This window comes from Caretta caretta, chromosome 7 (genome assembly GCF_965140235.1).
Source record: "Caretta caretta isolate rCarCar2 chromosome 7, rCarCar1.hap1, whole genome shotgun sequence".
NCBI classification, from domain to species: domain Eukaryota; kingdom Metazoa; phylum Chordata; order Testudines; family Cheloniidae; genus Caretta; species Caretta caretta.
The window spans coordinates 120,946,244-120,973,754 of NC_134212.1; the positions used below are offsets into that span (position 1 = coordinate 120,946,244).

Consider the following 27,511-nt stretch of genomic DNA (forward strand, 5'->3'; position numbering starts at 1 on the left):
AAACCTAGTATGAAATTGACTTTCACACTTTATTAAACTTTAACCCTTTGCTTTGAATTTCCAGGATTTTGAATATATATTGCTTTGTAATGCCAGTATGCTAACATATTCATTATTTATATTCTAATCATATACAAAAGTGTACCGTTTTAAAGGTGCACATTTACAACCTTAAGCCTATCGTAAAGCTTTTATAAAGGAGTTGATACATAATTTTATCTTTCTAAAGGGTTTTTTCCACCTTGGTCTAGGCGCTTTCTTGGTCTGTGGCTTTTTGAAAGATCTGGGGTATTCATGTTGTATGAGTCAGTCTGTGCAGGGGTAAAAACCTTTGGTGACTAATGAATTTGGCAATGGACTAATGAACTCTATAAAGATAGCCAAAGGCAGCCAGAGTATTTAACTTCCTTTTTTGAGGTGACTGTCTCCAAAGTAATCATATGCATTAGATCTTGTGAAGCTCTTGTGAATAAAAGCATTCTGAAATTTCTAGGGCAAGCTGGCTTTTAAATGTGAGTGGGGGAAGTGAATATTAGATCTCAAAGACCTTAACCAATATGGGTTTTCAGGAAGTTGGAGAAACAAGCTTGCTTGACACCCTCTCAATTCTGTCCTATCTCCTGTAACCATAGATCAGATCTATGCAGGTCAGCCTGGGGCCAGTGCAACAATTCTGTCTGAAGGAGGAAGGATGGTTTTGCACTTGTAGCTCTTGACTGGGACATGGGAATGTTGCTCCATACCCAGCTTGTCTGCAAGTGTCGTGTGACTTTGGGCAAGTCACTTGGGGTGAATTTCCAAAAGCAATAGGGAACCATTGAGAGCTTTTGAAAATCCTACCCTTCATCTGTTTGGGCCTCCATTCCCTACCCCCTGAAACCTGGCCATAATACTAGTTCCCTTGTCTGTTTAGACTGTAAGCTCCCTTCGTCTTGGTTTGTAATGTGCCTAACAAAATGGGACTTCTTTCTCAGTTGTGGCCCCGTGCACTCTTGTAATGCTAAACGAACAAGATCTTTCTCCTCCTTCCAACTTCTTGAAGTTTCACAATGGAAAGCCTGGTGTACTAGAACTACGGAGAGCAAGCTGTGTCCTCATAATGAGATTTCATGGCAGCTCTCTGAGGAGGGTAAAGGTAAACTGAGGCTCCTAGAGGGGAAGCAATATACCCAAGGTCACACAGTGGATCAGTGGCCAGAGGTGGGAACAGAAACCATCCCTTCTGCTTTCCAGGCAGCTGCTCTAAGGACTAGTCCCCACTTCCTCTCCCTTTGCTTCGCGTCCTGCAGAGGGGTGTTACCCGGCTTTATGGCTTGTAGCTCTTGTGCCTCTCCCTGGGGATCGGAGAGCTGTTACTGCTCCAAGGGAGAACACACACCCAATCCCCAGCTGGACCAGCCTTTCCCCACCGCTTTGACTAGGATTTCAAAATGTAAATGCCTCTGGGGTGTCTTGAACAACACCTGGGCAGGGGAAACCCTCACCTTCTGGTCTGGGGGGCGAGACCCCAGCCCTCCTGCTGTCTCTGGAGGGCCTCTACTTCTGGTTGCCTAGACTGCTGGGTGAGGGGAGACCCCCCCCCCCAAACCCTTCCTTGTGCTATATCTCTTGGGGCCTCTGGGGGAGACCCCCCTGCCTGCTGTCGCTGAGGACCCTATACCCTGGCTGGCTGGAGCTCGGGCTGGGGGCTGCCGCCCCCCCACCCCTCCCCCGTTTCTCTGCCTGGGAACCTGACCCCTCCCCTGCCGCCTGGCAGCGGCCAGACCCTCCCCTCCTGCCCAGCCCCTCCCCTCGCCCGCCGCGCACGCCGGCCCCTCTCCCTGCCCGGCCCGCTCTCCGGCCGCAGTCAGAGGCGAGCGCTCGGTGGCAGCGGCCCGGCAGGGAGCGAGCGAGCCCCGGAGCGGAGCCGCCGGAGGGAGCGCGGTGGGGACGGGAAGGGAGCCGCGCACGCCTGCCTGCCGCTGCGCCCCGGGGAGCAGCTCCATCCCTGCCCCGCTCGCGCCGCGCTTCGGTCCACCGGGGGCGGCGGCTGCTGGAGGAGCCGGGGTGGAGGGGGGGGGCAGCGTGCCCGGGACCGGGGGCGCAGGAGATACAAAGGAGCGGCCCGTGCAGGGCAGGCAAGGGGAGAGACCGACACAAGGGGGCATCCTGCCACAGGGAGCTAGCTCCCCGCGGGCTGCGGAGCCCCCCAATAAACCCTCAAGGCAGACCCAGCTGGAGACCAGCCGTCACACTCCCCCCGCGTGGAGGACAGCAACCTGGACACTGACGCTGTGTGTTACCTCCCGCTCCCCAGGGGAAATCTGTCCCAGCCGGGGAGCGAGCCTAGCTCTTGGAAGCAATTGAAAACACTTCTCTTCTCACCCCCCCCTCCTCACCCCCCCCTTTTTTTTTTCGCGGAGGGAAAAATCTGGGCAGTGTTCGTTGTCATCTCCCTCCTAAATATTAGTGATTTCCACCCAAAGAGGGTTAAGTCTAGGAAATAAACCTACCAAGGGGGGTGAAATCTAGGGGAGGGGAAGATTTTTTGGAAGGAGATCCACGCCCCCCTCGTCCCGTTTTTGTTTGGTTTTGTTTTTTGAGGACATTTAAAAAATTCTTATTGTGCAGGGCACAGGTTCCCAGCTTCCTAGGAAATCCTCTGGACGGTGAGGAGCTGATTTGAAAGAATAATAATAATACAAGGATACAGCTGGGCCCTGTTTGCTTTTCCTGGTTTTTGTGTGTGAAGATGCTGTCCTATAGCGTGCTGGACGCAAATGTGGTGGATGTGGAGAAAAGGAGAAACCCTTCTAAGCACTATGTGAGTATAGACAAGTTGACATGCTTACCCTCTGATTCATGTTGCATGCTGTAGCAGGGGTAAATCCTATTATAGGAGCAAATGTGTTAAGAGTCATTTATTGCCCCATCATTCAACAGATATTTGCTGTGTTTTCAAGAGCATGTAGGTAAAATGATATAGGCTGGATTGTTTTCTCTATGTGCCCCAGTAAATCTCTACAAAACACTTTTTTCCGTGCCAAAAGCAACCGTTCCCCCCCCCCCCCGCATTGGAATTTGCAAATGTTTGATTTTGTATATTAGCAATCTGTTAGACTTACAATTCTAATGGGTGGACCCTGCAAGTCACTCACCATAACTGCATCTTGAGCCAAAACTCCGGTGGGGAGTAATATCTTAACATCTGCTCCCTAGATTATAAGAGTGTAAGAATTTGCATTTTTAGCCTATGCAGGACAGGGTGCCTTTTAGAGGAGCCCCTTTAAAATCCGTGCAGTTGATAGTTATTCCAAAACAGTTCTCCCAATTTTGTAGTTGATAGTTTTCTTATATATTGCTGGAGTACTGTGAAACCACTTTATCTCTAGTGCTTGCTTAGGACTGATGCTGCTCCAGTGGGCGGAGTGCTAATCTCAGAAATCCAGGTTCAGTTCCCTGCTCTGCCTCAGATTTCCAGTGTGACCTTAAGCAAGTCACTTAGCCTCTCTGTGTACTAGTTCCCCATCTGCACAATGGGGTGATAGCACTGATCTACCTCTGAGGTGGGTTATGAGGCTAAATACACACAAGATTGCAAGATGCTTAGATACTATGATAATGGATGGTCATATAAGTAACTAAGAAAGAGACTGTTTAATGGAGATGGCTCTCTATGAAAGGAGGAAGAGAACTGTACTTGATAAGTTCATACACTATATTTAAAGGCGGGGGGAGAGTCCTCTTAGTACAGGAGCAGCTTAATAAGTGTGGCCTGTCATAGAGATTTCACTGTAATTTTTCACCCACTAGTTTTTCATCACCCCAAATAGATTGCACTGATGTTGCTTTGTTTTTTTTTTTCTGTTTCCTTCTATTGTTAAGGTGGACTTGCCCTACTTGCTCAGCAAAGGTCCAGTTTAGCATGCAAGGGGTCCCTTAACTCCCCTCTCAAACCCTCATCCAATTCAGTAAATTGTGCAGTGCTTGCTCTGAACACAGCTGTTGTAGGTTTCTGGAGTTAGCTAAGGAGGAGGTGCTGAGGCATCAAGTTCGTATTTTGCTCCTCGGTCTTGTAAATTTTAAAGAGACTTCGTGTTTTTGAAATGTGTATTTGCCAAGTTGTCGAGGCAGACTCAACACTTGTTTCCTTTTCATGTCTGCTTCACCTTCTGTCTTCACACCTCACTGCTAAATGGAGAAACATCAGACCGGGATTGCTGCAAACCCTCCCAAGATACCAGTATTACAGTATATCTGTCCCTGTGGTGTAGCCTAAAGGTGCTGATGGTGTGCAATAGAGTAGGCTCTTCTGTGCCCTGTGGTTGAAACATACACATCAATTAGACAAGGCTTTTGAATTCTCTAGATTTGTCTGGGTTTTAGTTATATAACCCTTTTTGCATGTTCTTCTCAAAACCAACACTCCTTTAGCGGACTTTCCTGGAAGAGTTGATTCATCTTATAGAAGATGAATCAGTCATCACACTTCTTATTATGCAGTGGAGTTGTTGCCCTGTGGGTCCAGCTCAAAAACCAGGGCAAAGCCTGGGGCATGGTTTACTTTGGTGTTTAAGCATTCTGAGCAGTTAGCTTGCAGCCACCTCCCTTTGGGGCTGTACCCTTGCTAAAGCTCCCAGCCTAAGTAGTTATAGGTCCTGTGTATGCTAAGAGTGGAGGTCTTAACCCTGATGTCCTGTCAGATTTCCACTTGAGCAATTGCACTCTGTCTACTTATTCCTCCATCACTTCATGTTGGATAAAGAGTTGTTCGTCAATTCCTGCGTAATGTTGTTGTTTGGCTGCTGTGTGCCTCCCCAGATGTGGCCGAAATTTATTGCTGTGTTGTGATCACTATGTAGAAGTTTTTAGTAACTCTCTGTAAAGCACTATGAACTTACAAAAGATGCTAGATAAGTAAAATCATAATTTCTTGGTCCCTAAAAAGAGACCTACAAAGGTTTATTTTTATTCTTTATAACTAACAGGATATATGTGAAAGATCTAAAAACAAAAGCATCATTTACACTTTGAATCACAACCTGTTCCTTATTCACCTACCTGTCAAGTCTTCTGACTTTTGAATCTGTTTCCACAGCAAGAGTTGATATTACATTTTATACAACTGTCTAAAATCTCTTCTCCTCTCAGTTGTCACTCTTGACACTTTCAGGGCAATTTACCTATTTCTCCAATCACTAGAGTCATCCAGGGAAGATAAGACCAGAATTTCGAATGTGTCTGTTAGTTTAAAAAAAAAACAAAAAAAAAAAACACAGCTTCTTTTCCCAGCATCCCCATCCCTGTGTGCAGGTTGCCTTAAGTACAGAGCTTGCTCTCCTGCATCCTCACCTAAATGCGCAGTACCTTTTGGGGACCATACAGGATCTTTTTGCGTATTTGGCTTACTTAGATTTGGAATCTCTTGCTGTGTGAGGTTTTTTTTTAAGGCACAAGTTTATTTGTGGTTTACCTACAATACAAAGAAGAAACATAAAATAACTTCCTCTCAGGAAAATGATCTTCTCCATCCATTTCCAACTTCGCATCTGATATCAGGCCAGGTCTACACCAGAGTTTTATTGGCATAGCTGTGTTGGTCAGAAGTGTCTGTGTGGGAGAGAAAAAAATCACATCCCTTAGCCAACACAGCTGTGCTGGCAAAGCCCAGTGTAGATGCAGCTATGCCGACAGTGTGTCTGTTGGCATAGCTAATGTCACTGTGGAGGTGGTGTTACTGTGCTGAAAGAAACTCCATCTGTTGGCATACACCGTGTCTCCACTGCCAGAATAACTATTCTGGTGGTACTCTACCGGCAAAGCCTTTGTAGAATAGACAAGGCCTCCAGAAGTGCAAGTATTTCGTATCTCTGGTGTTTTCCATATCCTCAAATTAATGGCCTGACCATTATGTCAGCTGCTTTCTCCTCCACAGCTGACCAGATGTATGGTGGTGATGTGCATTATCCTAGTGTTATCACTGTACTCTCGAGTCCTTATGCTGAGATCCCAAGGTAATGGACACACATTGGTACAAATTTTCTCTTACGGCATCATTTGGTTTCCTGTGACAGTGGTGCTTGGTTACAGTATAGTGCACAGGCTGAGAAAAGGTAAAATGCCAGTGACATCAGATAGAACTGGTTAGACCCTCTCTGCAACTGAAGCAGTTAAATGTGCTGCTGACTCCAGCCATCTGAGAGTCACATATATTATCTATAATTCCTTGCCAGAGTAATTATTTCCTAATGTGATCTCCACATGATTCACACTATAGATATTGCATGAATTCCTGTAAATAGAAGCTGTAACCACTTCACCCGAGCTGTTTGAACATGATTGTCAACCAATGCATGTGATTATTAATCTTTTTGTGTCGTAAGGGAATAAGTGTTTCTGTTCAGATGTTCAACTCTTTGATTGCCTCTACTGTGAAGGGAGGGTAGGAGTTGGCTCAGTATCACAAGCAAGTTTGTGCAGGTCAAACTAATTATTGTAAAATGTGGGTATTACTGAAAAACTGACTAAAATTTCACCATCTTACTTGCCAGATCTGCTCCCCTTGTGTACTCAGAGTCCTATCTACTTGCTTTAATGACAAAGATCCTTGCTATTCTTGTTAGCCCTATAGAGCTAACATGGGAGTGGGAGCTGGATTCCATTCTGGCTTATGCATCAGTGGAATAGTTAACTAAATTCCAGCTGCAGGACTGAATTTTGCCCCCTGTCTTGAGGGGGGCTGCATAGGTATGACAATATGTGGCTGGTTATTGATGGGTTAAAAAGGGCTTACCCAGACTTTCAGACCTCTGGTGGAGTTTGCAGGACTGGAGATTGCAAGCAGATACTTTTTCCACTTTAGAAAGTGGAACAAATCTCCTCTGGAGTTAGGGGGACGCTAACAAACATGAATCTCCACAAGGCCCATGATTCAGAGCTGCTTCTCAGACAGGAATATTCCTTTGTATGTAAAGAAGTATTCCTGCTTTTAACCGAGTTAATTGTTAGCAGTGTCTTAGACATGAGGTAGCAATTTCAAAAGTGACTTAAGAGCCTGAGTCCTGCCTGCTGTCAAAGAAAAAAGAAAAGGAGGACTTGTGGCACCTTAGAGACTAACCAATTTATTTGAGCATAAGCTTTCGTGAGCTACAGCTCACTTCATCGAATGCATACCGCTCACTTCATCGAATGCATACCCGATGAAGTGAGCGGTATGCATTCGATGAAGTGAGCTGTAGCTCACGAAAGCTTATGCTCAAATAAATTGGTTAGTCTCTAAGGTGCCACAAGTCCTCCTTTTCTTTTTGCAAATACAGACTAACAGGGCTGTTTACTCTGAAACCTAAACAAGAAAGTTGCACTGGTTTAACTGAAGGTGTTATTTCAACTCAATTTAGTTAAGCTGGTGTAAGTGATCTGAGGCCATGTCTACGCTACAAACTTTGGCTGACACAAGTTGCATTGGCATAAAGCTGCCACAGTTAGTATATCATTCGTCTACGTGTATAGTTGATTCCTTGCGTCGGTGCTATATGTACTCACCAGGAGAGCTTGTGTTGATGCATATCATGGGTAGGTATCTGGGTTTGCAATTTACCATCATGCAGTGCACTGTCTTTTGGAAAGTTTTGGCAATGCCTGGTGGGGCAGAAATAAGTCACCTGGGGCGACTGGGAACAAGGAATCTAAATCCCACCTTGCAATTTTCTCCATCCCATAGTGTCAGCCATATCCCATAACTTTGGCACATTAAAAAAAAAAATCCTATGTGGCCCTCCATGCTGCCAGCCATCTCTGACAGAGGCCTGGAACCTGCACAGCTCTGCACTATTGTCCTGAGCATTGCAAGCACAGGACGCATGATCTTCCAGTATTTGCAGAGCCGTAAGAAGAACCACATCAGTGGGGAATGTGACAATTTCATGGAGGACAAATTTGCTGTGGGCCATAGCGAAAACCAATTCAAGGTTATTGGTAACATCCACGGAGCAGCTGCAGATGGTGGAGCACTGCTTTTGGATACAAGAATGAGAGATGTGCTGTCAGCAGAGAAGCTAGAGGTGATTGCACTGTAGAAACTTGTATTTCTGGATTGATAGCGGTCAAAGGGAAACCATTCTGGAGTTGGAAAATCCACTCTAAGACCACTGTCATGCAAATGTGCAGAGCCATTCATTTTCTCCTGCTGTGAAGGACTGCAATTCTTGGGGAATATGCAAGGTATAGTGGGTGGATCTACAGCAGTGGGGTTCCCAACTGAGTTGGAGTGATAGATGGTATGCACATTCATATTTTGGCACCAACCCACCTTGACCCAGAGTATATCAACAGAAAACTGCTTTTCCAAGTTTATGCAAACATTGGTGTGTCACTGGTGACATGTTGCAGACATCAATGTTGGCTGGTCAGGGAAAGTGCATGATGCTCGTATCTTCAAGAACGCAGGACTAGTCGGAAAGCTGCAAGCAGGGACACTATTTCCTGACCAGTGGATCATCATTAGCAACTTTGAAATGCCAGTAGTGATTGTGGGGAATCCAGCCTGCCCCTTGCTCCCATGGCTCATGAAGCTGCACATCAGCCTCCTGGACAGCACCAAGGAAAGATACAATTACCAGCTCAGCTGGTGCAGAATGTCAATTGAATGTGCTTCTGGTAGATTGAAGGGATGTTGGTGGTGTTTACTCACAAGACTGGATCTCTGTGAGGAAAATATCCGAATGGTTATAGCTGCTTGTTTCCTGCATATTATCTGTAAGGCAAAGTGGGGGAGAAGCTGCCCCCAGGATGGAAGTAGAGTGGCTGTCTGCTGAGTTGAAACAGCCAATACAAGGGCTGTTAGACAAGATCAATGCAGAACTATGGCTGAGGGCGCGCCCTCAGCACATCATTGTAGTTGGAAATACATTTACACACTTATCCAAGGCTCCTTCCTCTGCATTGGGCTTGCCTGTGCTTGACTGCCAGGACTGAGTGGACTGCCATGGAGTCTCAAACAGGCCATGGCTTTCAGCATAGCTGGACCCCCCCAGTTGCATGTCCCTCCTCCTTGCTATTCACGGCCAGGGTCCTCGGGGGTATCCACAGTGGTCCGCAGGGTGGTGGGGTCTCCACCAAATATGGCATACAGCTATCTGTAAAAATGGCAGGTGTGTGGCTTGGCACTGGATTGGCTCTCTGCCTCCCTGGGCTTCTGGTCTGCCTGGGGTGGTGCTGCTCATCCTTCTTGTTCCGCTTCTATGAGCGGATTGCACAGGGGGCTGCACGAGAAGTCAACATTTCTGGGGCTGGTCCGTAGCTGTGCCTGCACAGCCTTTTCTCCTCGCACCCCCCAGAGAGCCAATATGTCCTGTCTCCTCCAGGCTGGAGCATGCCTGGAGCACGTAGCTGGCATGGTCAACTAGGCAGTTGTACACAAACATGGAAATTTACTAGGTGTGTTCGCAAAGCTGGGCAATCGGGAAAAGGCATTTCAAAAATTCATGAAGGTCTTTTAAAGGGGGAGGGGAGGCTTCTGCTCCCAGTGGACCCCCCCCCCCCCCGGCAGTGGCGTTCACAACTGACCAGAGCGGTCAGTGTTAGGCATTGTGGGACAGCTGCTGGAGGCAGGGGTGGTGGAACCTTCCCCAAAGCAGGGAGGCTGGGGGTCCTGCCCTCTCTATTTCCCTGGCCCTGCCCTTCCTCTCCCCCTCCAGGCTCCAGCAAAGCCAGAGCAGGGCCAGGGAGCCTAGGTCCCTCCACCTGTGTTGAGGTAGGGGGGCCCCCCCCGAGAGCAGGCTCTGGCTCATGTCCCCGCCATCCGTCAGAACCCTGCCAAAGGCAGGTGGAGGGTCTGCCGCTCCCCACAGCTGCCCAGGTGGTTCTTACCCCAAACCAGCTTGCGGCCTGGCAGCGGGGCTGAAGAGTTACAGCGTGTCCATGGTAAGAGCAGGGGGCTGCTCTTGTGGGGGGGTGGGGGTGGAATCCTGGGAAGGTGGAGGGTCTGTGGCTCCCTACAGCTGCCCATGCTCCAGCTGCTGGCTGGGGGGGGGGCAAGGCTTTGGGGGTGGGGGGAAGAGGTGTGGGGCCCGTGGTGAAAAGTGGGAGGACAATAGCCCCTCGGTCCTCCCAGCATTCCTGGCTGGGGGACTGTTGGGGTTGACATAGGTAATGCAGAGTCTACACTCACCCTGTGTTGACCTCAGTGGTTCGACAATGGCTCAGTACCATTAAGGAAGGTGATGTTACTGCTCTGCTATAATGGGGCACTAACGTTGCTGAGAGACCAATTTTAAGTGTGGAGACATGCATGACTAGGTCGACGCAAGGTGGCGTATGTCGACTTAACTTTGCAGTGTAGACCAGGCTTCATTTTGATTTAAACCAGGAACTGACTTAAGCTAAACCCAAATAAGTGTGTCTACAGGGTTTTGCATCAGTTTAACGAAACTGGTGCTTAAAATTTTAAGTTAAATGGGTGCATCTTGTACATGTAGAAAAGGCTTTAGGCTGCTAAGTCACACAGGCACTTCTGAAAATGTTACCTACGGCTAAAGGTGCTGCACAAACACTTGGGTCCTGTAAGCTGCCCTCTGCAGCTGAGCTCCTGCACCTGCATTAAACCTCCCTGACTTCAAAGGAACTGTGCAAGGGTCCATGTGTGAAGCAGTTCGCAGGATCAGGGCCTTAATCGCTGTCCTGGCATCCCTGCTGGGAGCTAGGTCTGTATTAGGCTTCTCTTACAGATGGGGAATTGAAGAGGAAAAGGCTAACTGCCCAAGCTCAGTGGGGGAAGCTGGTGATAGAATCCAACTCTGCCGTCTCTCAGTCCCTTACAGTGGAAGACAGTCTGGCTACTCGTTAAAGCATCTGGTAATGGATTAAAATACACAACCAGAAAAGTTACAAGACCTTGAATTATGTCATTGTCTTCCTAAAAGCCACTTCCTGTTTCATAAGGATTAAACAGGGAGGATTCAATGGGACTCTACCTGCAGCAGGAAGTGACATACCAGCTATCTCGTTTAGTCGTTTTGGAGGAAACAGCTGGACTTTCTACTGTGCATTTTTTTAATCTGCCTTTTTAATGTCACTTCCCCTGAGTCAATGCCTGCTAGCACAATAGGGAGCAGTTCTCAGGGATGACCGGGAAGAGTAGGGGTGCTGGAAGGCACTTGAGAGCTTTGTATAGTCCTTACTATTGTATAGTCAAGTGGTACCATTTTGTAAAAAAACCCGATACCTTTTTGCCTTGGGCATGCAGTATAAATCGTTCATTAAGCACACAGTACTGCACAGTAACCTAATACTGGCTTTTATAAAGCTTCATTAAACAGTCTCTCGACTACTTAATAGCATCCCTCATTTAACACACACAGAGTTTGGTTCATGTATATGCCAACTTCAAACATTCATGGAGCTTTAAACGGTCGAGGGAGAAGAGTGCATCTGTGACCCCTGGGCAGTGGAGTTCACAACTGACTAGAGAGGTCAATGCTGGGCATTGTGGAATATCTGCTTGAGAACTGTTGTCAACCTAGGTAATGTGGTGTCTACACTCGCACTGTGTAGACCCCAATACATTGACTAGTTTACTAATCGCTATTATAGACTTGTCCTTTTCTGCTCATCACAGGAGAAATGAGTTTTGTAAGTTATAGTCAATGACTTTCTTCTTGGAGCAGCTAGTACTGGAAGCCACACAAGGGGAGAGGCAACTTTTGATTTAGTCCTAAGTGATGTACAGGATCTGGCCCAAGAGGGGAATATAGCTGAACTGCTCAGTAATAGCAACCATAATATAATTAAATTAGATATAAGTGCTGGGGGGGCAAATACCAAAAAACCACCCCAAACAAAACTCGCCACCACAGTAGCATTTTACTTCAAAAAAGGGAAATGAACAAAAACAAGGAAGCTAGGTAAATGGTCACAGCAGTGAAATGCCTGCAAGCTGCATGGAAACTATTTAACAACACTAGAGCAGGGGTGGCCAAGCTTACTGACCCGCCGAGCAGCATATGGCAATTTTCAGAAGTTCAAGAGCTGGAGCACACCTGCCAGGACTTGGGGTTTCAGCCCCACAGGAGGCACCTGATATAGCTCGGGGCTTCAGCCCTGCTCCTGCTGAAGTCCTAAGCCCTGGCAGATGCGCCCCACACGGCTGAAGCCTCAGGATTCCCCCCCCCCCCACTTCCCAGCTGGGCAGAAGCTGCTACCTCCCCACCCCGTTGCAAGGCAGATGTCCTGAGCTCTTCCCCCAGGTCTAGTAGCTGGAGAATTGGGGTGGGGACGGACATGAAGGGGATTTATGCATACTCACCAGATTTTTGACCCAGATTGATGAGAAGTTCTGTCTGCCATCTGACAGCTGTCTGGTCTCAAGTGAAACAAGCAGAGGGTCTCAGTCCAGTTACTACCGGAGCAGGTGCTGTCATATTGGGCTCTCTCTTCTTGCAAGAGGTAGTCAGTCAGGCTCTCTAGCACTAGGTTTGAGATAGGAAAGCATGCACAGCGGCTGTGATAAGTGGAGTCCTGTAGTCACCCAGGGCTATCAGTCTAGCAACTTTCCCCAGCATTAAAAACACTTGGAACTGATAAACAAGAACTTGCTAAGTATTTTCCTGGAGGGCAGCCACAGGAAGAGCAGAGCAGGTTAAGTGATCTTCCCCTTCACTGAGCATATCACAAGAAGAGGCTGCACCAGAGTTCAACCTTTTCCTGAAAGGATTAAAATGAACTCTTGATCTAGCTCCTGAGAGCAGGAAAGAGGAAACCCAGGAGCTGTGGAAGGAAACCTCCTGCGAGCGTTTGCAGACCCATGAGCAGAGTAGACCCATGAGCAGAGTAGACCACGGGAGGCCCAGCATCATTTCTAATATAGTATGCTGTTTTAAAAAGATATAGTGGTGGAGGGAGGGTGAAAAAGCAACTGATAATGTGGGCAGTACCAACCCAGTTGTGTTACAGTAGTAGTAATAATACCCATATACCCCTTCTCATTTTCAAAGTGCTAGACACACTGCTGAACCCCCCAGCTCCCTTGGCTAAGTAGGTCGGGGTCAACCTTGTTTTACAAATGAGTAAACTGAGCCACAAGGGGCTGTTGAGCAATTATCTTGTGATTTCACAGTAGGTGGAGCTGGGATTAGAAACCTAGGAATTCCTGGTCCTAATAGCAATTCACCCCACCACTCTGTTCTGTCATTTATAAAGACTTAGCACCTGGGTCACTGGAGGAGGGCAGGGGAAACGCTGCACCCTGTGTCCTAACATGCGCTGCCATGGTCAATCCCAGTCAAGGGAGGTTTATTCTTTCTTAATAATGGTTAAGAAACAACCAGAATGCAGTCTTAATTCAATACCTCGCGCCAGGCTTCAGGACTACCCTCCCAGGGGTCTCTGGCTCTCCAGCTCCTGGCAGCTTTCCTGTCTCCTCCAGCTCTGCTCCCCTCTTGGAGCTGTAGGTTGTATCCTTCAGCCCCTGGACTTCTTGCTCCAGGGACTTGCCACAGGAGTTAGCTCCACTCCAGTGTGGCCTCTGCTGACCAGGGCTCAGCCTGCCTCAGTCCTTTCTTCCCAGCTGCCTACTAGCAGCCCTTTATAGGCCTTGGTGTAGCTCAGCCCCCTTTAATTAGCTGGATTGGGCTCACCAGCTCCAGTTATAGAAGATTAGGGTTGGAAGAGACCTCAGAAGGTGATCTAGTCCAACCCCCTGCTCACAGCTGGACCAACCCCAACTAAATCATCCCAGCCAGGGTTTTATCAAGCCGGGCCTTAAAAGCCTCTGAGGATGGAGATTCCACCACCTCCTTAGGTAACCCATTCCAGTGCTTTACCACCCTACCAGTGAAATAGTTTTTCCTAATATCCAACCTAGACCTCCCCTACTGCAACTTGAGACCATTGTTCCTTGTTCCACTGAGAACAGCCTAGCTCCATCCTCTTTAGAACTGCCCTTCAGGTAGTTGAAAGCTGCTATCACTCTTCTCTTCTGAAGACTAAACCCCAGTTCCCTCAGCCTCTTCTCATAAGTCATGTGCCCCAGCCCCCTAACCATTTCTGTTGCCCTCCGCTGGACTCTCTCCAATTTGTCCACATCCTTTCTGTAGTGGGGGGACCAAAACTGGACGCAGTACTCCAGATGTGGCCTCACCAGTGCCGGATAGAGAGGAATAATCACCTCTCTCGATCTGCTGGCAGTGCTCCTACTAATACAGCCCAATATGCCGTAACCCTTTTTGGCAACAAGGGCACACTGTTGATGCATATCTAGCTTCTCATCCACTGTAATCCCCAGGTCCTTTACTGAAGGACTGCTGCTTAGCCAGTCGGTCCCCAGCCTGTAGCAGTGCATGGGATTCTTCCTTCCTAAGTGCAGTACTCTGCACTTGTCCTTGTTGAACCTCATCAGATTTCTTTCACATCAGTCCAGGGGAGCTGGGCTCAGTCTATCCATAGGGACCAGCTACCCTATGGCAGCCTGATTTTGAGAGGTGTGGAGCATCTGCAAAGCTGTATGACTTCAGTAGGAGTCAATATGTGCTTTATATTCTAATTAAAACACGTTCCTGGCTCATGGTATCTTTGAATAAAACACTGGCTGTAACCAAGGTATTGTACCACCAGTAGTTCATATGTAGGCTCAGCAGGCTGATGGGTTTTTGTTGGGGGTGTTGGCCTATATTCAATTTCTTTTGTATGAGTTGGATTAAAAAACAAATAACAGACCCTTTAATAATAATGATACCTAGCTCCTATATAGCACTCTTCATCAGTAGATCTCCAAGTGCTTCACAAAGGAAGTCAGTATCATTATCCCCATTTTACAGATGGGAAAACTGAGGCACTAAGTGGTGAAGTGACTTTCAGAAGGTCACTCAGCAGACCAGTGGCAGAGCCAGAAGTAGAACCTAGGTCTCCTGAGTTCCAGTTCTACTCCTTAAAATGGTGTGGCAGATGCACTAGTGATTTCTCCCTAATGCTGGCAGAGGGGAAGTCATAGTATAAGGACAACACACAATGTTTTCCCCATGTTAAAAGGGGTTATTTTACTATGAAGGAAATCTTGCTATTTCCAAAGCAGGTTGAGCTACCGAACCTCCAGAATGTCTTCATTTTGGATACTTAAGGTGATCCTCAAACCATCATTGCTGTAGAAAATACGTTCTGTTTAATTTTTCTTTAGATTCTGCCTACTCGGTAGTAGGCAGTTTTGGATGGTTGACTCTCCACTCATTTCTGAGGTGTGTAGAGGGGACTTCACAAATCAAGCATGTAAAATGCTGAAATTAAAGATGTATATTAATATTCCACTCTTCACTATCTACACTAAATTTAGAGTGAATTTACTGCTGGATAGGAACCAGCATGGAGTTCTCTCTGTACTCACCTGCACCCGATCCTGTGCATATGCGTGTCTCTGTCCCTGAGAAACCACCCCGAGAAGGAGAATGGGTTATTTGTATTGCAGCAGTAGTTTGCTAGCTCTGATGCTGCTTTAATGGCACATTGGTCTGGAACTTCCATTTCAGTGCACGGACTCTGCCCTGGACAACTCCACATCAGCAACTGTAGTGATCTGCATTTTAGACAGGTACAAAGAGAGAGACTCTGTCCCAGATAGCCAGTGTACAAACCAAGGGTGGGAAGGAGATGTTACCCATTCAGTCCTTGGCTGAGGTTGCTAACCAAAGCAGCCAGTTAGTGACAGCTGTGTTGGTGGATCTTCACCCAGTTCCTAGAGGACAAATGAAAACCCACCAGCTCCGTTCATACAAGATACCAAACAGCCTTAGACAGCAATGGTTGTTGGTCACTGTTGATCATGACCTAGCTTAGAACAGACAACCCAAAGATGATAAACTCTGTGATCCACCCCGAATATCCTGGCCTCTCCAGTTTCTCTTCACTGCAGGCGTATTTCTAAGTAAACAGGAAACTGCAGCAGAATTGCGCCAGATTCCTATTACTAAAAGGAAAAGACACTTTCTTAAAAGCACAGCTGGGTGGAAAAGGGTTAAACAAAAGGTCCCGCAGGGTGACCAAGATGACATGGCAATATACTCTAACTGACGTACTCATGAGTCTCTTACTGACCTCAAACTCCTGGATGGTCTCCAGGAGAGCCTGGCCTTGCCCCAGTGACAATAGTCTTTAATTTGTTGGCCTGTCAGAAAGCTGTTAAGTCACTTTTTTCAGAGCCCTATTTCCAACCCTTTGGATTTCCCTGCTAGTAAACTTAGCAGCACGTCATCGTTTTAACAGAAGCCAGGCTTTGAAGCCAAGTCAGCAGTGCTGGAGTTCGTGAATGGCCATTCATTGTAGGCCATTATCTGAATTCCCGGCTTTTTCTTCTCAATATGGTCTGTGTCTTGCTCAAAGTGCTGGTCAAAAGCCCAGTGCAGCCTCATGGGAAAACGTTGAAGAGGTTCTAGAAACCATGGCCAGTGTTGTCCGTGCCTGAAGACAGGGCCTGAATCCCCAGGGAAAAGTGCTCTGATTCTGAGAGCTGCAGCTCCCATTGACTTCAGTGGAATTTATGGATACTCAGCACTTCTAAACTCAGGCTGCTCTTATTCAGGTGCCTAATTTGAGGCACCTGGGTTTGAAAACTTTGTGCGCTAATAAATTGTTGCTATTAGAAATTTTCTTCTTAAATAAAGAGAGAGAGGCCGGAACTAAAACTAAAATGCCCAAGCTTTGTGAGGGTTTAGATCCACACCCAAACATTGCACCAGCCCTCCAACTCTAAATATAGCAAAACAAAGTCTCGGATCCAAATGCTCCTTCATGTAGGTGGGATTTGTAGCCCAAATTTTGCAGCCCAGGTTCATGTCTTGTAAAAAATTCCAAGACATTTCTAGTTTGTATCTACAGCTGTGGCAGCTTCTTCACTTGAAACCTTGGTCTTTTCTGGGGCTGTATTAGGCTGTGGAATTGTCTCCCAAGAGAAAGAGTAGAAATTAAATTACTTGTGACATCTAAATCTATACTGGACAAAGCTCTGGAAAACAGACTATAGGGAACAATCTTTCAGTGACCCCAGTGGATGGATCAAGTAGTCTAATCGGTTTTTCCCCTTCTCTAACTTCTGTTAATATCCTACCATGCAGAAGCACATTAGGTGGATGTTTCTGTTGAAAAGATCAGTAGCCAAATTTAACAATTAAGATAACATTAGGTTTCAGAGTTAACATAGAAACTAGAGTTGGGGTCCTTCAGACCTTTCTTAGGTTTACAGACCGCCTAAAACAACAGTTCTAAGAAGGCACCACTGCATCAGGTTGCATTGCAAAGGTTTTAATTGCAACCTTAATGTCCAGGAACAGATCATTTAAAAAACAAAACAAAATGACACTCGGGTCACGTCTACACTAGCACGCTTAGAGTGGCATAGCTGTACTGATGCAGCTGTGCTGCTATAAAATTGCCTGTCTAGCTGCTCTGTGCCAACAGGAGACAGCTCTCCCGCTGACATAATAAAACCACCTCAACGAGTGGCGGGAGCGTCTCCTGCCAACATAACGCTGTGCATACTGCCACTTATTCTGGCAAAACTTAACATTGTTCAGAGATGGTTTTTTTTCCCCACATCCCCGAGAGACGTAAGTTTTGCCATCATAAGTGGTAGTGTAGACATGGCCTTACATTATAGTGTCTCCTGAGCCAGAATACTGTGATCTATTTCTGTTGACTCTGAGCTCTGTCCAAAATTATCTCATAATTTAGCCAGGTAGCCTGGAGGCAGGAAGACTCCTGCCAGCTGGGTGGGGGTGAAGGAGGGGACCCTAATTGTGTGCAGATCCAGTATTTCTCCCTCCTAGGCATAAGAGGCTAATGGAGAAGCAAGAGTCAAGCTCTTGACCACAGGGCAGGAATTATGGCATAATCAGGTGCTGTATGGAGTGAGATGAAATTGCTGCCTTCCCAGCATATTCCTCAACTGTATCACGCCAACCAAGCACCCTAAACCCACTGCAGGTTGCTAATATTAGAGCTGTAGAGTCATGAACAGTTAAGGTTAGAAAAAACATTAAACACATAAAGGAAGTGAACCTCATATCCTCACTTCCAGCTCCCACCTCTGCTGCATTGTACCTCTCGGTTTGGGATGCTATCACACATTTACAGGCCAATGCCACGCATCTAGGTCTTGGCAGCTGGAGAACTTCTGCTTCCCAGCCTCGGGTCAAGTGGCAATTTATTTTTGTACAGGTCTAGTGGCTGGTATTACTAATAATACATGTGCATGCTTTGAACTTATCTGGTGCCTTTCATCCGCGGATCCCAAAACTCTTTTAAGCCTCAGCTCCTCTTTATAAGGTGGGTAAATAAGAGCGCCTAGCAAAATATCTCCTGGTTGGGAGCCCGCACAAAATAACTGGATGGGCTAGGGCAGGTGGAAGGAGCTTGTTAAGGTTTGAGCCTCCCTGGAAGTCATTTCATCATAGGACTGGGGTTGGGGGTAGGGAGTAAGGAAGAGAGAGAGAGGATTCACAGCCTGTGCTCTGACCACTGCTTATCACATTGTTCATAATTGTCTGTTCCCTTGTGCTCCCACCTGTCCTCTTTTATCTTATAGACTGTAAATTTCTTGGGGCAAGGAAATGTGTTTGTACAGCACCTACCACAGTAGGGTCCCGATCTGGCCAGGGCACCTGTTGATTGGTGCTACTGCAATTGAGAAAATTAATAATAATGATGGCTGCAATACAACCAAAATATTTAACATCTACCACTTCGATTTTTATTTTTTAAGGCTATACACCCATCACAAACTAGTAAAAGTATCAGAGATTGATGCATGTTCAGTATTGCCAGCCCCAAGTGTTCAAAAATTATGAGCCAAGTTCCAAAAAGCTATGAAATTATTTTAAAAATTGAGTGTTTTTAAAATTATATGTATCTGCCTACTGGTTTCTGAGCCTTTAGGATTTACTCAGGTCACGTTTTCAAACTTTTTCTCCACAAACATGAGGGCTAGAAACTTACTTCATTTTAAAAAATGAAAGTAGAGATTCTCCTATGATCACCTGACTCCAGGAGCTGGGGCTTTAATTAAAACACCAAACATCTGGAGACTCGTGATAAGTCACTAGAGTTGGCAACACTGCCTGTGTGTGTGTGTGTGTGTGTGTGTTTATAAAATAGTAAATAGGTTTATGTAGCAATCTGGGTGGAGAAGGGGCTTCATAATGCTAATACATGCCTCAGCTGGGATATTGTTATATGGATTGAAGAGACAAAGTGTGTGAGGTAATATCTTTTATTGGCCCAACTTCTGTGAAGAGTTAGTCATCCTGTTGGATCCCAGCTTTCAGCTAAGCCATTGTATAATAAGCATTACCATATGCCCATTTTAAAGAGGGGGATATAGGTACAGAATAATTCAAATTTTCTCGAGGTCACAAGGAGCCAGATTGAGCCACGCTTACTCAGATGAGTGCAGTGGGACTATTTGCCAAGTAAGGTACCACTCAACCTAAGCGTGGCATGCTTTAGCCTGGCCTGACTTCCGACTCTATCCCTGGTGTCAGCCCTTTGAAAACACTTGGTGCCCAGGGACGGATAGACGTTTATTGCAAAGAAGAGATGAGTGAGTGCCTCCACTGTAACAGAATATTCCTTCCGGGCTGTGTCAGAGAAGCTCAGCTGGAAGCCTTGAATGATGCTACAGGCTTGCAAAAGGGTAGAGGAGAAAATAGATCTTGTGAGGTTCCCACATTACATTTAATGAGTTTAATTTTGTTCAGTTACTTAAGCAGATGGTGTCTATTTAGTATTCTAAAAATACAGATAATCCAGTCCTTGGTTGGCTTTTTGGTAGGGAACAGGCACAGTACCTTTAAAGAGAGCCATCAGCCTGGTATAGACACTCTGCAGAGTTTACAGAGCGCTTTCCTTCAGCAAATCTGCCCCAATGGGAGGTAATGCATAGTAAACACACCCTGGTTCTGTGAAAGGGGAGGTAGCAGAGCTGGGGAGGGAGGCAACCTGCGGTTTTTGTTTCGGATGCAATAACACTAAGTATTTCCAGATTGGGCCTTTGAAAAAGTTTTTAGGGGGACAAAATGCCAAAGATAACAAGAGTTTTCCAGAGTCTGGAGCAGGGGGAAAGGGAGCCAGTGTAATTTGGAGCCCTGAATGCTGGGAATCTCAGCTCACTATGTCACTTGCAAATCAGGAGAGATAACCATTGTGATACAAACCAGCTTCTTCATTGGCCAGTTTGTGTAGCTAATGGCCCTGACCTGGCGCTTTGGAGTTTCAAAAGCGCTCTCTTTTAAAGTCACTTTCCTTTTAATGTAACTGCTTTCTCTTTTTAATTGATTTTGGCAGTTGCTTCTTAAGGGATCTGTGGCAAACCTCAGGATTTCAGTCCCCACAATGCCAAACCGTGCTGTGAGGTCATGGAAACCCAGGGCGTACTCTTGCTCCTATTGAAATTGATGGCCGTACTGAGATCCTGGCTGGTTGAGATGGTCAGTGTCTCCTTCAAGGAGGATACAGTGCTGAGGGCTTTAAAGGAAACACATGTCCAGCCTCCATTCCAAAAGACGTCTTCTGACACTGACAATCTAGACAGCTGTCATCTGGTATCTCTTTTAGTTCTCACAGGCTGTGTCATGCATCTTTAATTGAGGGCAAGGCTTGTAGATGTTTTGCAAAGTGTTCTCTTGTGTGTATGTGATTCAAAGCATTTATGCATTTCACATAATTATGTTAGAGAAGTGCTAACAGAACGTTATATGGCAGCAGCTAATAGTTAACAGAGTAAAATGAGATAGTAATTTACCAGTCATACGTTTTTAATAAAGTGAGGTCATTTAATCTGATTTTGATGCTAGATTTGGTAGTGTCCTGAGCTCTGGACTTGCATACATATTAAAATAATAACCATATATTGCACTTACATTGAGCCTTTCATTTGAGGACCTCAGAACTCCTCAACAAGCATTAGAGCAGTCTCACAGGTATGCAGTCACATGAGCATCATGCGAAGGCACCAGAGAGATGAGCCACAGTAACCATTGTTAGGATCCTCAGTGTGTTTGGAGCATGAGGCATTAAAGGAAATTGACGTGCCACTACGTGCAATGTCTGGCTCCCAGCTGCAGCATCCATGGCAGCCTGACGTGCCCTCTGTGAAAAGTGTGTGTGTGTTTGGTAAATAACACAGGGGAAGTCCGCTGTGTGTGTGTGGGGGGGTGAATAACACAGGGGAAGTCAGCTCCTTTTTTATTAGGAATTCAGTTAGAACAGAAGACAACAGGCACTTACGTCTAGCTTGGTGTTCGATACAAAAGAAGAGCATGCTGAAATGCTAAAAAATTAGGGTAATACTTTTGGTTACATTTTTATAGCACTATGAAGAATATTTTGCACTTTTAAAAACCGCTCATCTAAGTCTCGCAAAGTGTCTTGTGAATATGAGTACACCCCAGAACTCCTCCGTGAAGCAGGGGTCACTTCCCCATTTTACAGATGAGAAAACTGAGGCACAATGAGATTGAATGACTTGCCCGAGGTTTCACAGGCAAGCTGATGGCAAAGCTAGGAAATAGGAGCCAAGATTTTAAAAAAGGGTTAGAGATTTTTGGATGCCTAATTTAAGACCCCTTAATGGGGCATGATTTTGCAGAAAGTGCTGGGCATCCACTGTCTGGAAACCAGACACTTTAAAGGTTTCTAAAAGTAGACTTAAGCAAGTCACACTGATGCAATTATAAGCACATCAGCTACATCTGGCTCCCAGTTCAAACCACCCTGGTGATGCCAGACTGATGAAGGCAAGGAAACAAACCATTAAGCTGTACGGGAAGACAATATTTATAGTAGCACACTCAAGATATTGGGCCTGGTTCCTGAGGCAGTGTTAGAACATAAAAGCTGCCACATTGGATCAGACCATGGTCCATCTTGCCCAGTATCTTGTCTCCAACAGTGGCTTGTACCAGCGCTTCAGGGGGAGTGTATCAAACAGGGGAATTTGGGAGTGATCCATTCCTGTCTTTCATTCCCAACTTCTGGTACTTAGAGGCATAGGATCACCCTTAGTATGGGCTTGTGTCCCTGACCATTTTGTCTAACAGCCATTGATGGGACCTGTCCTTCATGAACTTACCCAGGTATACTTTTGGCTATCACAACATCCCATGGCAACCAATTCCACAAGTTAGTTTTGCATTTCCTCTTGTTTGTATTAAAACTGCTGCCTATTAATGTCATTGGGTGACTCCTGGTTTTTTTTTGTATTGTGTAAAAGGGTAAATAAACTTCACTATTCATTTTCTCCACGCCATTCATGTTTTTATAGAACTTCTATCATATCCGCCTTTAGTCACTTCTTTTCTAAGATGAACAGCCATAGTCATATGGAAGCCATTCCATACCCTGCCTTGGTCATCTTTGTTGCCCTTCTCTGAACCTTTTCCAATTCCACTATAACCTCTTTGAGATGGGGTGACCAGAACGGCACACAGTATTGAAGGTGTGGGCACACCAAAGATTTATATAGTGGCATTCTGATATTTTCCATCTTATTTTCTAATCCCTTTTCTAATAGTTCCTAACACACTGTTAGTTAGCCTTTCGGATTACTGCTGCTTACTATCTGTGGTGACTCCAAAAATCTCTTTTTTGGGTGGTAAATAATGACTGTTAATTTAGAACCCATCATTATATATGTACAGCTGTACATATGTATGGGATTATTTTTCCGGTGTACATTACTTATCCGCTGTTTCAGGGCATTCAGGAGGCTCTGGTAGGGTGAGGGGGAAGGCTGGATCCTCACTCCTCCACCCTCCCCACCCCCGCCCCCACCCCTCAGGCCTCCTGAACGCTGCAAAACAGCTGAATGCTGCAGGCAGGAGGCTTGGGGAGGGAAGGGGGCGTTCTGATCTGCAGGGCTGCCAGCAGGCAGAAGGCATTGTGGGGGTGGGGTGAGCTGACGAGGGGTTGCCGTTCCACCCTGGTTCCAAGCCCCCGCAGCCAAACAACGTTATAAGCAAACATTGTGCAACTTTAAATGAGTGTTCTCTAACAGATCAGTGATGTAACAAAGAAACAACATTAACCAGGCTGACGTTAAGTGAGGAGTTACTGTACCCTGTTGTGCAGTGTGGAAGATCTCTCCCGTGGGGTAGGAGAAAAGGGAAACAACCCACACATGCTATTCTTCTTAGTTTGGCTGAGAAATTGGCCAAATTCCAGCAGCACCAAGAGTGTCTTTATTTCCTTATTTTCTGCTTCATTTAAAAAGATGCTAATGTTCCAAAGAATACCCTAACGCCCCCCCCCGATCTTCTCTATCTGTGTATCTTCTCTGCTAGTCGCTAAAAATGTAGTTTTCTTTTAAATGAGAATTTTTAATAAGTTCCAGAATCCATTCTAATGTTTAGATTGCTAGAGCCAGCACAGAGTGATGGTGATAAAAGTGACACAGCTATCCTGGCAAATGTTTCCTGTTTGGGGAGTGTTACCAGAGTGAAATGCTGGGAGAGTAACTAAAACAAACTTGTTTTTATAGAGCTTTGTGGGGTGCCCAAGTTTTGTTTCTGCTGTTCTTTTAGAGGGCATGACCACCGTGTTTGCTGGGTCTAAACCCCCACAATTCTCTCCGCAGTTCAGCTGAGGCATCACCAAGGGAGAGTAAAGACCCTCCCCAGTCAGTCATGTAATCTGGAGAGCAGCCCATTGATGCTGTGATGGGATGCTTAGCTAGCCTGTCCAGGCCACAGGTTTCAGATCTAGAACCAGGCTCCCCGCCCTCACCCTTCAGACTTGGGGGTGTTGTTTGGATCTGCTGTTTGGGAAGGACCCATTCCTATGTAATAACTAAGGGCTGGATAGATCCTTCACTCAGTGCCTTGTGTAAGAAGGGGTACACAGCTGCACTAAGTTAAGAGGAGCCATGGGAAGAAACTGTGACTTGGGAATTGCTTGACTGCTCCCTGCAGTGCAGCTATCTCTGGGGTGGGAATACTTCCTCCTGTGCTCTGCCGGCTCTAGCCTTCTCTACCTACTTTCAGTCTACCTGCTAACGAGTGAAAAAGCAGGTGGAGTAGCAGATTCTGTTTTCCCCATTGTGCTTGGAGTGGCAATCCATGCAGTGAGGCCACCCCTGCGGTTGAACTCTGCCAATGTTCTTAGTTATAGCAACAGCAGCTTTTAGGAGGGTAGGTGAAGACTTCCCCCAGAAGTGGTATCTCTCTGAGGTCGACCCACAGTGGGGCAAATAGATGTAGGGAAGAAGGAATGCAATGAAAGAGGGAGGAGGAGAAAGAAAACTAGCATTAAAAAAATAAACTAAATTAAATCCAAAAGCACACTAGGAAAGAAGGCAGACTGAGGCCTGGTCTACACCTAAAAATTAGATCGGCCTACCTGCATTGCTCAGGGCTGTGAAAAATTTCACACCCTGAGCATTTGCCATAGTGAGGTGTTGACCTGCCCCCATTGTAGACGCAGCTAGGTCGATGGAAGAATTCTTCTGTCGATCTAATTGCCGCCTTTCGGGGAGAGGGATTAAAGGCATCGATGGAAAAACCCTTTCCGTCGATCTAGGAAGCTTCTAGATTACAGTGCTACAGGAGCGTAGCTGCAGTGTTCCGGCTGTAGCACTTGTTGTGTGTAGACGGCCTGAGAATCTAGACCTTGGTGGGTATATCCATTGCCTAATGGTCGTCGGGCACACAAATAGCATAAACATAAATAGCATGGTTGTAAGGTCTCCCATATAAAACACTGACTGCGCCTTTCACAGAATTAACTTCAGGCTCAGCACCATTATTAGCCGCATCAATGCTGCCTGTCTAGACAACGGTATTGCTTCCCATTAAGACACGGAACCATGGTCCGAGAAATCCCCAGAGGTTCTCTCTCACACACAGCAATTTAAACCTGCTGTACCAAATCCGTGGCTGTATATGAACTTTACAGCTGTACGTCACAGGCTCTTGGAACTTCATTGTGGCAGCGGGGACAGAACTCTGACTCTCTTCCAGAAGCACAAGCCTCTTTGAGATGAGCTGCTGGAGAATTTCTCTTGCCTCTTAGGAGTAAAGGGCCTAAGACGTGCACACACAATAGGGCAGTTCTGATCCCAGCCAGTAGAGGACAGTGGTTCTGACACACTCTAGCCAGTTTATTGTTGTTTTACCTCACTCTTAATTAATCTCCTAGATTTTCTAATTTCCACTCAAAATGATCTTTGCTAAGGTATGTGTCTCCATGAAAACTTTCTCCTATCTAATCAGCCTGCTCCTCCAGAGAGATTCTTTCAGCACAGCCATATTGCATTTGTGACATCAGTTTTTTGCCACGGGAACTACAGTGATGTCAGAAACCTGGTTGTGGTGTCAGTAAATGAATGTAACTGAAGGAGCAGATACTTGTTCCTGCTGTCCACTGAAAGCTGACGCTGAAGGTGTGTGCAACATTACCTATAGCTCTTTAAAACAAAGCATTGGGACTCTAAACTATAGGTGCTGTAATAAGGGTTTGCCACATGGTTACTGGTCAGTGGATACTGTTATGGGGTGGGGATGGTGGGCTCACGCATAAAGTTTCTACCAGTGTAACTATGAGCTTTACTGATCATGTCTTCTACTCATAGGCGTCCATATGGCGCTCGTTATGTTCAAAGGACTTGTGCATATAGGAAATTGTTTTGTCACAGCCTCATTCCCCATTTCAATAAACTCACCCAAGGTCTGCACTGTTAAGAGTAAAAATCTCACACACGCAAATTGCCATCTGATTTAAAGTGAAAAGAGTGAGGAAATAAATACAAACCTTCATTCTGAAGTCACTTCCCCCTTTGCTAAGTTTTGTAACACAGACCAAACAAAATGTCATTTCTTTCCACTTGGAAAGAGGAAAGTGCAAACTGTAAAATCAAGACGCAGTTTGGGGATTGATTGTAAGCAGGGAGAGGATTTCAGGTAGAGTTTCTGCAGTAGCTCCAAATTTCTTGGCTATATCAATAACCTTCTGGCAACTGCTTTGCCACATATTAATGTCATTTTAAAAACCCCTCCCCCACCAAAGATTCACACATCCCAATGGAAGTCAGTGGAAAGATTCTTATCGACTTCAGAGGAGGTCCTATGTCTGATCACATTGTCATTGCCATAAATATAAAGGGAAGGGTAAACACCTTTAAAATCCCTCTTGGCCAGAGGAAAAACCCTTTCACCTGTAAAGGGTTAAGAAGTTACGATAACCTCGCTGGCACCTGACCCAAATGACCAATGAGGAGACAAGATACTTTCAGAGCTGGATGGGGGGAGAAACAAAGGTTCTCTCTGTCTGTGTGATGCTTTTGCCGGGAACAGAAAAGGAGTGGAGTCTTAGAACTTAGTAAGTAATCAAGCTAGATATGCGTTAGATTTCTGTTTTGTTTAAATGGCTGATAAAATAAGCTGTGCTGAATGGAATGGATATTCCTGTTTTTGTGTCTTTTTATAACTTAAGGTTTTGCCTAGAGGGATTCTCTATGTTTTGAATCGGATTACCCTGTAAGGTATTTCTCTTCCTGATTTTACAGAGGTGATTCTTTTACTTTTTCTTCAATTAAAATTCTTCTTTTAAGAACCTGATTGCTTTTTCATTGTTCTTAAGATCCAAGGGTTTGGGTCTGTGTTCACCGATGCAAATTGGTGAGGATTTTTATCAAGCCTTCCACAGGAAAGGGGGTATGGGGTTTGGGTGGATTTTGGGGGGGAAAGAGGTTTCCAAGCGGGATCTTTCCCTGTTATATATTTGTTAGACTCTTGGTGGTGGCAGCAATAAAGTCCAAGGGCAAAAGGTAAAATAGTTTGTACCTTGGGGAAGTTTTAACCTAAGCTGGTAAAAATAAGCTTAGGGGGTTTTTTCACGCAGGTCCCCACATCTGTACCCTAGAGTTCAGAGTGGGGAAGGAACCTTGACAGTCATGATATAGAATCAGACTTTTCTAATCTACAGGTTACTTCGATGTAATTTATAATGTACACCTCTGAGCGACATAAGTTATACCGACGTAAGTGCCAGTGTAGACAGCGCTATGTTGGCAGGAGAGCTTCTCCTGCTGACACAGCTACTGCCTCTTGTGGAGACAGGCGTTATTAAGCCAATGGGAGAGCTCTCTCCTGTCAGCTTAGAGCGTCTCCCTCACAAGCGCTACAGCTGTAGTGTAGATGTAGCCCAAGTCTTTCTTAAATGGGAGGTGTTCATTAAAGAAAATATCTACTTTAACAGACAACAGCTTTCCACACAGCTTAAGTTCCAGCTTTGTCTCTTGTTTGCCAGGGACCACACCCGGTCAGGAATTCTATACAGCACATAGAGTCTTCTAGGATATGTCTACATTGCAGTGAAAGATCTGGCTGGCCCAGGTCAGGTGACTCGGGTTTGTGGGGCTCGGGCTATGGGGCTATAAAATTGTAGTGTAGACATTCAGGATCTGTCTCAGAGCCCGGGCTCTTACCAGAGCCCAAACATCTACACTACAATTTTTATCACATTATAAACATACTCCTAGAGTCTGAATAATTTATTACAAGTG

General features: G+C 45.8%; 1 protein-coding gene across 3 annotated transcripts in view; it reads left to right on the forward strand.

Annotated features, from left to right (window-relative positions):
• The first annotated feature begins 2,064 nt into the window (after nt 1-2,064).
• The window catches only part of SH3PXD2A (SH3 and PX domains 2A), a 388,224-nt gene continuing 362,777 nt past the window's right edge, over nt 2,065-27,511 (forward strand). For all 3 annotated transcript variants that reach the window (XM_048856158.2, XM_048856161.2, XM_048856160.2), the window contains exon 1: nt 2,065-2,803. In XM_048856158.2, coding sequence (XP_048712115.2) covers nt 2,732-2,803 — 72 coding nt within the window. In that variant the 5' untranslated portion in view covers nt 2,065-2,731. The remainder of the gene's footprint in view (nt 2,804-27,511) is intronic.